Genomic DNA, 11,155 nt, shown 5'->3' with positions numbered 1-11,155 from the left:
TCTCGTATAAAAAATATAATTTCATATATTACTGTTATATCTTCCTTACTTTTCATTTCTATACATTCATGTATTCTAACGTCGTTATGTGTGTATTGGAAAGGATATATATATTTTTTATAAGAAAGGAGAGAGGTAAAGTGGCTAAAATGATAAGTGATAGATTTGGAATTCATCAAGCGAAGATATATAGTTAAGATATTGTAATTCATTGTGAACGATTGCAACAAAGCCATAAGTAAAATAGATGTATCGATTTATGAATAAATTGTATGATAAATCTGAGCATGAAATTGTGCATATTGACAGTAGAAAATACAAAGAGAGAGAGAGAGACACACACACATACATACATAATACATACATACATATATATATATATATATATATATATATATATATATACATATATATAAAGAAGACACACGAACAAGAACACATACATATATTTACGCTCATGTGTGGGAGAGAAGACATAGAAACATACAAAAAGACAAAGAGAGAGAGAGAGAGAGAGAGAGAGAGAGAGAGAGAGAGAGAGAGAGAGAGAGAGAGAGAGAGAGAGAGAGAAAGAAAGAAAGAGAGAGAGAGAGAGAGAGAGAGAGAGAGAGAGAGAGAGAGAGAGAGAGAGAGAGAGAGAGAGAGAGAGACAGAGAGAGGGAGGGAGATGTATAAATAGGTAGACAGAGAAAGAGAGAGATGTAACAGTGATTAAGCTCAAAGAAGAAAGCAGAAAATAACAACAATAAGAAAACAGGAAAAGTAAGTATTTGACGATATCGTAATTAGCAAAAAAAAAAAAAAATAATAATAATAATAATAAATAAAAAAAATCAAAAAAAATCATCAAATTGATAATAATGATAATGGTTTCATAAAAGAATAAATAATAGTAATGCTAATAATCTATAAACACATCTTCAGTTCTATGAGTATATAGCGATGACTTTTTTAAATTTCTTATTTATCTATCTATTATTATTTACATATTTTTCTTCTTGAAAGATTTACAAGTACAAATATCATAACAATTAAATGAAACCACTTTTTTCTTTTTTTTCTTATTTATCATTATTATTATTATTATCATTATTATTATTATTGTTGTTGTTGTTGTTGTTGTTGTTGTTGCTGTTGTTGTTGTTGTTGTTGTTTTAAATTTTCAAGTACAAATATCATAATAAGTGAAACAACTTTTTCATTACTTCTTATTTATCTTTTTAGAAATATTTTCAAGTACAAATATCATAACGAAATGAAACTTCTTTTTTTCAGATCACAAGCATGTTTTTCGAAATAGTCTTGAGTATTTCGGCGCTGCAGATGGTCGCCTCACAGTCCATCCAGGTGTCACCATCTTACAGGTAAATCTTATTGTCTTTTAATTATATAGGTTACCTTGACACTTTTTTTGGATTCTTCCTTTTTTATATTGTGGTTTATGTTGTTTTCGAAGGTAAATTTTATTGTCTTTTAATTATATAGGTGACCTTGACACTTTTTTTTGGATTCTTCGTTTTTTTATATTGTGGTTTATGTTGTCTTCGAGTTCTTATTTTGTTATTATTTCGTTTTATTAATGTTTATGGATATTTTTGTTGCGTTTTGTCTTTGTCGGAAGCTTGTTTTGTTTGTATTTGTTTGTTTTGGTTCATTCCTTTCGACTATATTCAGTGATAATTTGTATGATCAATTTCATATCTAATCAATATCCATTTTATTCAACATTTTTTCCTTGTTTACACCCATTCATAAAATCTACACACACAACTCAACATACATTCATTCACAAGTTTACACCTTCATTCATCTTTTGTTTACAACCATTCACAAAATCTACGCACACTCCTCAACGTATATTCATTCATAAATTTACGCCTTCATTCATCTTTTGTTTACAACCATTCATAAAATCTACGCACACTCCTCAACGTATTTTCATTCATAAATTTACGCCTCCATTCATCTTTTTTTCCCCCCGACCAGTGGTGGCAGCGTCGCCTTCCACCCTTACGCGGCTCAGTACGGCAAAGACCTGCTTGTGGCCGAGACCTCACAGCAGGTAGTCAAGGCCGTACCTCCTCCCAACCAGGTAATGATCAGAACTTTCAAGGACACAGGTATTCGAATTGGGTTTTCAGGTGAATGTGGGTTTAGGTGAAGAAGTAGGGGTTTAATGTAGGTGATTAAGTGGATGTTAGACTAGGGGTTCAGGTGAAATAGGTAAATGTGACTGGGAGTTATTAGGTGAAGTAGGGACTCTTCCCGGGATACAGGTGAAGCAAGTACTTGACTGTAGTTATAGGTGAAGCAGGCACCTAAATGGAGTTATAGGTGAATCAGGTAATGAGCTGGGATTATAGGTGAAACAGGTAACGAACTGGGATTATAGGTGAAGCAGGCACTCATCCAGGGTCATAGGTGAAGCAGGTACCTAACTGGGGTTATAAGTGAACCAGGCACCTAAGAGGGGTTATAAGTGAACCAGGCACCTAACAGGGGTTATAAGTGAACCAGGCACCTAACAGGGGTTATAAGTGAACCAGGCACCTAAAGGGGGTTATAGGTGTACCAGGCACATAACTGAGGATACAAGTCAAAGAGATAGTTAACTGGGTTCTGGTGAAAGAGGTACTTCAAGAGTTTAGGCGAACAAGGTACTTTATCTTTGGTGGACATAATTAGTACTTAACTGAGTTTTAGGTAAAGCAGGTGTTTGACAGAGGTTTTAGGTAAAAAGGGGGAACTGAAATAAGTTTTTGTCTTATACATTCATATCTCTCTCTCTCTCTCTCTTTCTTTCTCTCTCGCCCTCCCTCCCTCTCTCTCGCCCCCTCCCCCGTCTCTTTCACTCTCACTCACTCACTTAGACTCACTCTCTCTCTCTCTCTCTCTCTCTCTCTCTCTCTCTCTCTCTCTCTCTCTCTCTCTCTCTCTCGCTCGCTCGCTCTCGCCCTCCCTCTCTCTCTTTCTCTCGTTCTCTCTCGGTCTCGTTCTCTTGCCCTCTCTCTCTTACCCTCTCTCATTCTCTCGTTCGCTTGCCCTCCCTCTCTCTCTCTCGTCCTCCGTCTCTCTCCCTCGTTTTCTCGCTCTCTCTCTTTCTCTCTCTATCTCACTCTCTATCTATCTATCTCTATCTCTTTCTCTGACCCTTTCCCTCTCTCTCTCTCTCTCTCTCTCTCTCTCTCTCTCTCTATCTCTGTTTCTCTCTATATAAATATATATATATATATATATATATATATATATATATATATATATATATATATTTTTGCCTATCTATTTAGCCGACTCTCACTCTCCTCTCTGTCTCGTTTCCTTAGTCTTTGTGCTTATCTATTTGTCTCTCCTTCTTTCCTTTCTTTCTTTCTGTCTCCTTGGTCTTTTCCCTTACTTCCCTCTCCTTCCTTTCTCCTCCTTCTCTCCCCCCCCCCCCCCCCCTTTTTTTTCACCAGAAAATGCATGTTCAATCGTAATAATTTTTTCTTTTAACGAATTATTTGTATTATTATCTTATTTTTTTCACCCACACAGGACCTTTGACACAAGGGATGACCTTTCTATGGCTAATGATGACCTTGAATGACCTTTGTTCCTTCAACAGACACGGACTTTGACCTCGAAGCGACCGGGGAAATGCAGTGTTGCCAATCCCACAGACTGACGAAATTCCCGGGAAAATGGAACGATTTATGTTTTAATTTTCTACTTTTTTCGTTTTGTTCTCTCCATTGTTATCATTGTTCAATATTTTTTTTATTGTTGTTATTAATTGTTATTTTTTGATAATGAGTCATCTGATTGGCTCAGTACTTTATCTACTGTATATATATATATATATATATATATATATATATATATATATATATATATATATATATATATATATATATATATGTTTGGTAATTAATCATATCCAAACAGGTTAAAATAGTTAAAACAAAGCGAAAAAAAAATTTATTGGTCTTTCGAATATATAATCAAAGGCAGGAAAATATGTGAATGAAATATAAAGATAAAAAAGTAAAGTAAAAGTTAAGAATGTAATGCATGTGTGTATATCAATATCATAAAGTATGTAAGTATGTAAGTATCATAAAGTATGTGAGTAAAGCAGATAAAGTTGAAGATATGCAGTAAAAAGAAAACCAAATAAAAATAAATTACGTAAGTATAATTTATAAGTAAGGCAAGAGAGTGCGAAAGTAACCTATATGCTGTGAGTAAATTGAAGCAAAAAATAAGTATAACTTAGAAAGTTTGAAATATAAGTAGAGTACGTAATTTATAGAAAGATTGAAATATAAGTAGAATAAGTAATTTATAGTATTAAGTACATATGTATCGTAGAAGATCAGAATCACCTCTTAAGTGTATTTCATTCATAGAACTTTTAAGAAATTACGTTTTTTCATTCATAAAAGTTTGTTGCGTTGAAATATTCCGGGTTTCATTCATAAAACTTTGTTGCGTAAATAATTTCGTTCATTCATAAAAGTTTTCGTTGAAATATTCTGGGATTCATTCATAAAACTTTGTTGCGTAAATAATTTCGTTCATTCATAAAAGTTTTCGTTGAAATATTCCGGGATTCATTCATAAAACTTTGTTGTGTAAATAACTTTTCTTTTTTTCATTCACAAAACTTTGATACGTTAAGAAATTCCGGTTTTCATAAAACTTTAGAAATTCCGGTTTTCTTTCATGAATCTTTATTACATTAAGTTACGGTTTCAATTAATGTTTTCTTTTCCATTTTGTTTTTATTATTTTTTATTGATATTTTGCCTTCCGTGATTAAGGCTAATAACGTTGCTATCGTATGAAATGATGTTAATTAATGCAGTGATTAACGTTCATTTATTACTTAACTTGATTGGCTTTAATTCTGTTCTTGACATATTTTCTATCGTCGACATCACTATCATCATCATCACCATCACAATCATCATCACCATCACAGTCATCATTATCACCATCACAATCACCATCATCACAATCAGCATCATCATCACCATCACAATCATCATCAAAATCATCATCACCATCACCATCACCATCACATTCATCCTCATCACCATCACCATCACAATCATCATCATTATAAAGTAACAAATATAAAATGAAAACATAGAATTAAAGGAAATAGAAAACGGAATTCGTGCCGGGTGGATGAGACTCTAAGGACCGACTAATATATTTTTGAATTTTACACAGGACAACAAAATGACTTTGCATATCGCTTGCAATTTTATTTTATAGTTCATTTGGTATTTTCTGTGTAATTTACAAGTAAGTACCTCATTAAATATAGCTTATTCCCTCCCTTAAAGAATGTATATAGAAGAAAAAACAAGAAAATGACAGACATTTTGACATATCTCTTTAATTCAGTTTCTTTACTCACAATGTGACACCAAATAGATACCATATAGTTATCTCCCTTTTCTCCATTTTGATTGTGAATATAGTTAAAGACGACTCAATCAGAGAAGCAATGTTTAATTAATTTTTAAACCACTCTTAGGTACCTCGGTCTTCGTACCGCTCAACCGACCCCAGTCAGGTGAGTCAGGGAGGGCTACGGCACTAAAGTAGAAAGGAGGGGATACGGGACTATATTTTGTTATGTATTCGTGTATTTGTGTATATCTATCAATATGTATGTATATATATTTACACACACACACACATATATATATATCTTAATGCAGTATACAAATCACACAAAGCCCTTTTCAGTTTGAAACGATTTCCCTCGGTGAATACATTAACTCACATCCCTTCTTTACGCAATGTGCTCAATATGCTCATTCAGCTCTCGCAAGTCACGCCATTTCGCTCTCTCTGCGCAATTTGCTCATTCAACTTACTTTCTCCACCCTCCCCCCCAAGTGACGATTACCGAAAAAGTGTAACATATAATTTTGGCTTTTCTGTCGAGTGCGCATTTGCAGCCTCAGTTGTCGTCTCGCAGATTAATCATTTGTATGCAAATGTCTCCAGAGTGTGATCTGGTCTTGTTATTGAAGGTATTTGTGTATACGTCTATATGTATATATATATGTGTGTGTGTGTGCGTGTGTGTGTGTGTGTGTATATATATGTGTGTGTGTGTATGTGTGTATGTGTGTGTGTGTGTGTGTGTGTGTGTGTGTGTGTGTGTGTGATAAACAGAGAGATGAACAAACTGATGATTGAATAAAGAAACAAATGGAAAGCTAAATAAGAACACGTAAAGTTTATTAACAGAAAGAAATGAAAGAAAGAACGAATGAATGAAAGAGAGAAGGAATGAAAGAAAGAAGGGAAGTAAGAAAGAATGATAAAAGAAAAGAATGAAAGAAAGAATGAAATGGAACAAAGGAAGAAAGAAAGAAAGAATAAATGAATGAGAGAAACAAAAGAATGAAAGCAAGAAAGACAGAAAGAATGAAAGAAAGAAAGCAAGAATGGAAGAAAAAAAAGAAAGAAAAAATCGTCACTTGACACACTCTCGCCTTGTCCCAACCTGTAGATCCGGAAGAGTGGCACTGGCTTCGGCGTGCTCTCGGACGTGTATCAGCCACTTAATTACGACGAGGACGAATCCAAGGTGGACGCATCGCAGTACGACCTCTATCCAGGTTAGATTTTTATTTTTATCATGATAATTTTTGTTATATATTACTTTTTCGTGTTTTTCTTCATTTTTTTCTGTTTATTCGTTTTCTTTTCTTCTTCCTTGTTTGCTTCTCTTTCTTATCCTTCACTTTTTTATCTTCTCTTTCTTTTTTCCCTCTTCTATTCTTCTTCTCTTCTCTCTTCTTTTTTTCTCTTTTCTCTCTACTTCATCTCTTCCTCGCCCTCGTCCTCCTACTCCTTCTTCTCTCTTCTTTTTCCTCATCCTCTTTCTCCTCCTCTTCTTTCTTCTTCGTCGACTCCTCTTCTCTCTTCTCTTCCTCCTCATCTTCTCTCTTCTTCTTCTCCTCATCCTCCTCTTCCCCTTTACTCCTCGTCCTACTCCTTTATATTCTCCTCTTGTCTCTTCTTCTTCTCTTCTTTCTTCTTCTCCTCCTCCTTATTAAAAGAGGATAATGTGTGACCTCAAACTAGGTCAGAGTTCATTTAATTCCCCCTCTTTATCACTGAATAAATCCTGTTATGAAATGCATATATTCATAAATTAAGTAAATACTTTTAGAAATACGAGTATGCTAATACCATTGCTATTAGAGATAAGCTGTTCCGCTTGTTATCATGGCAAGGATTAAATTGATTAATTCATCAACTGATTCATGATTCATAAAGAATAAAGAAACTAATGGTATATTTATCCTGTTAGTAACAAAAAAGAAAAATAATCAAATTTGTATTCATAAACAAGGATGAAGGGTAACACATAATAATTTATTTTTTCATGATACTATATTTTTTCATAAAACAGGGAAAAAAGTCTGTATATATTTTATACATATGAAAATATTAAGGAGGTGTATTTTAATTTCTTAGTGTAAGATCAAATGGAAAATTGAAAAGTATATATATATATATATATATATATATATATATATATATATATATATATACATATATCAATGAAAAAATATATAGCAATAAAATAGAACAAATAAAAAACAACAAAATAATAGCATCAAAAAGTACTAGCAATTAAATAAAAGAAATATATATATTATTTTTTCGTTCAGATACCCCAGAGAACACCACGCCCAGACAGAACTATGGTGCTCCCAACCTCGGCGTGCCTAAGAGCGGAAATCGCAACCAAACAGCCAGGTTCTTCACCCTTAACACCAGCAGACAGACCCTGGACGTGAGTAACCGATTCTTTGGCGTTTCATCTTTTAAATCTTTGAATTCTTTTTTTATTTCTATTTATTAATTCTTTTTTATGATAGCTAATATCATTTCAACTTAATTAAAACGATGATCTTACTGATCTAAAATGGCCAATTAAGCTCTAATTAAAGTCTGAGATGAAAATCAACAGTTAATATCCCCATAATTAATGTAATCATAATGATTAATAACCCCCAATTAGTGAGAATTAACTGAAGGTTAATGATACCCTCGATGATGAGAAATAACGTGCAATTAATTATCCCTAATTAATGATAACTAATAATCTATGACCCAACGCACGAGGGAAATAGATAATAATTCAAATTAAGGATAACTGCCAAGCATTTAATGACCCAATTCATTAACAAACGATTAATGATCTCCCGATAATGAGTCTTAACAAGGCATTAACAATTAACAAGTGATTAACCCAATTGAGAAGTTTATTAACTCAATTAATCACAAGCGATTTATGACCTGATTAATAGCAAGCCACTATAACCTAATTAATAGCAAGCGACTGTTGAGCTAATTAATAGCAAGCAACTGATGACCTAATTACTAACAAACGATTAATGACATAAGTATTAACAAACGAATCACGACCTAATTACTAACAAGCTATTAATGACATAACAATTAACAAATTATTCATGACCAAATTAATAGGAAGCGACTGATGACCTACTACCTAACAGGCGATTAACCCCCCTCCCCCTCCCCCTCCCCCCCATGCAGCTGGGCCTGAGCTTCACCGTGCCCTTCCTCTCCATCCCGATGACCTCCTTGGCCTCCATGAGCAGCGACCTCACGGCCTCCACCACCACGGCCCTCAACTCCCTCCTGGCAATCAACTGGCCCTCCGTCCTGGCCGTGGGGGGCGCCGTGCTCCTGGCCACGCTCCTCCTGCCGCAGGTCGTGACCTTCCTGGCCTCCTTCACCTCCGCGTTGAGGCTGACAGGGGCGGGCGGCGCGGGCGGGTACAAAGGGCAGGATGCGGAGCCGGTCTTCGGGTACGGGGCGGCTTCGTCCTATGCGAGGAACCTCGAGACAGGTATGGAAGGGGGGCGGGGTGTGGGAGGGCGTGGGGCGGGGGGGGGGGTATGGGTGGGGTGAGGGGCGGGGCTGTGGGAAGGCGGGGGGCGGGGGGGTATGGGCGGGGTGAGGGGCGGGTATGGGCGGGGGGAGGTAGGCGTGAATGGAAGGTGGGCGGGGTGTGGGAAGGCGGGGGGAGGGGGGGTATGGGCGGGGTGAGGGGCGGGTATGGGCGGGGGGAGGTAGGAGGGAGGCGTGTATGGAAGGTGAGTGGGGTGTGGGAAGGCGGGGTGTGGGAAGGCGGGGGGCGGGGGTATGGGCGGGGCGAGGGGCGGGGCGTGGGAGGAGGCGTGCACGGGCGGCGGGCGGAAGAGAAGAGAGGAAGAGAGAAAGAATTGTAGAAAGAGAGAGAGAGAGAAAGATAGAGAAAGAGAGAGACAAAATGTGTTTGGATGGTGATAAAGGTTATAAGGATAATGATAATAATGATAACACCAATAACGATAATATTATTAAGGTTAAGATAATGATATTCCCTATTTCCTACTCTTAACCTGCCTATTAAATATTCCCTATTCTCAACCTCCCTCTTCCCTTCCCTATTCCCCATTCCATATTCTCAACCTCCCTCCTCCCCCTCTTCGCCTCCCCATTCCCCATTCTCAACCCCCCTCCTCCCTTCCCTATTCCCCTTTCTCAACCTCCCTCCTCCCTTCCCAATTCCCCATTCTCAACCCCCCTCCTCCCTTCCCCATTCCCCACTCCCCCTTCTCAACCCCCCTCTTCGCCTCCCTCAGGAGAAGGCCTCCTCCCCGTGGCGCCCTTCACCTCCATCCTGAACCAGCTGGACGACGCCCTCGCGCAGTACGACCTCGACTCCACCTCCTGCCTCCAGCGCGCCGTCTGCTCCTACGTCGCCTCCTCCGACGCCAGCGTGAGGGAGGGAGACGCAGGAGCCACGGAGATGATCGTCTCAGGGCTGGCCAGGTGAGGGAGGAAGGGGGAAAGAGGGGGAGGGAGGTAGGGAGGGAGGGAGGGGAGGGGGGAAGGAGGGGGAGAGGGAGGGGTGAAGGAGAGGAGGGAAGGAAGGGGAATGAGGGAGGGGGAAGAGGGAAGGAGGGGAGAAAGGGAAGGAGGGGGAATGAGGGAGGGATAAGGAGAGGGAGGGGTAACGGGGGAGAAGGGAGAAGGGGGAAGGATGGGGAAGAGGGGGAGGGAGGAGGAGGAGAAGGAGGAAGAGGAGGGTCAGGCATCGAATTAGGTGGAGGAGGAGAGAAGGAGAGAGGGTAGGAGAAGGAGGAGGGTCAGGCAGATGACTAGATGGAGGAGAAGAAGAGAGAGAGAGGATTAAAAAAAACTCCTTTGCATAATCCACAAGCAGGGTTTGGTCGTGAATTATGCAAATATCTTGTAGATTTCTGTCCAGTATAAAGATTTAATAGTGATATGAATATTATCTTAGTTATCATTAAAATGATACTGATGACGAATAATAATGATATAAATAATAATACCAGTGATAAAACACAAACAAACGAGATGATAATAATGACATGAATACTACCAATAATACGAGTAAAGATGATAGACTTCCATATCAAATGAATAATATTACCACAAAATGTCTGAAGATAATGGACTGTTGGCGAATCACCTAATTTCATCATAGATATGTACAGCTACACAGAAAAGCATCGTTAGGAGGGGTGTCGGAACATTCATTATCAAACGGAACTTTCTGCTATTTTGAGTTGGTATTTTGAGCTACGAATCTATCTCGTTCTGATTCGTGTCTCGAATTGTCGTTCCGGAATTCATATGGATTCACTGCGAGATTATTTTATTCCCGTAAGCGATGGAATATGCCTTTGCAATATTCAGATAAGCCTCAAATACCCAAAAGTAGTTGGGTAATCAGGGATACCAACAGTTTGGAAGCAACCAATATCTTTCAAAAAGTGTCGTTGCTTGGGTCAGAATGTTTAATTGATTTTCTAACAATATTTTTCTGCTGTACATGGATCTGGTTTATTACAAACACCTATCTCGTGGGCCATGGGCAACCCACCAATAAGTTTCTATTACAGCCCTACGAATATCTTAGTCATAATTACTATCATCACGCATGTAATCATGAGACTTGTCAATAACACTATTATCCTTATTATTATTACTTTTTTTATTTATTATTATATTTTTTTTTTTTTGGTTACTTATTTTACTTATATAGACAATTTATGGATATGGGTTACTGTTCACCAACCTAAGTAGTATTCTC

The 11,155-nt window shown here is 37.7% G+C and overlaps 1 protein-coding gene across 1 annotated transcript in view; it reads left to right on the top strand.

The window, feature by feature from the left end:
* Nucleotides 1-1,276: 1,276 nt before the first annotated feature.
* Nucleotides 1,277-11,155, top strand: part of LOC113825363 (uncharacterized) — a 10,722-nt gene continuing 843 nt past the window's right edge. Inside the window, exons 1-7 of the mRNA XM_070119573.1 lie at nucleotides 1,277-1,364; nucleotides 1,987-2,092; nucleotides 5,528-5,566; nucleotides 6,518-6,626; nucleotides 7,689-7,813; nucleotides 8,581-8,896; nucleotides 9,675-9,864. Of these exons, the coding sequence (XP_069975674.1) occupies nucleotides 1,285-1,364; nucleotides 1,987-2,092; nucleotides 5,528-5,566; nucleotides 6,518-6,626; nucleotides 7,689-7,813; nucleotides 8,581-8,896; nucleotides 9,675-9,864 (965 nt within the window). The 5' untranslated portion in view covers nucleotides 1,277-1,284. The remainder of the gene's footprint in view (nucleotides 1,365-1,986; nucleotides 2,093-5,527; nucleotides 5,567-6,517; nucleotides 6,627-7,688; nucleotides 7,814-8,580; nucleotides 8,897-9,674; nucleotides 9,865-11,155) is intronic.

Source organism: Penaeus vannamei, unplaced genomic scaffold (assembly GCF_042767895.1).
Source record: "Penaeus vannamei isolate JL-2024 unplaced genomic scaffold, ASM4276789v1 unanchor365, whole genome shotgun sequence".
Classification (NCBI taxonomy): Eukaryota; Metazoa; Arthropoda; class Malacostraca; order Decapoda; family Penaeidae; genus Penaeus; species Penaeus vannamei.
The sequence above is the reverse complement of the archived record's forward strand: the minus strand, read 5'-3'. Positions and strand labels throughout refer to the sequence as shown.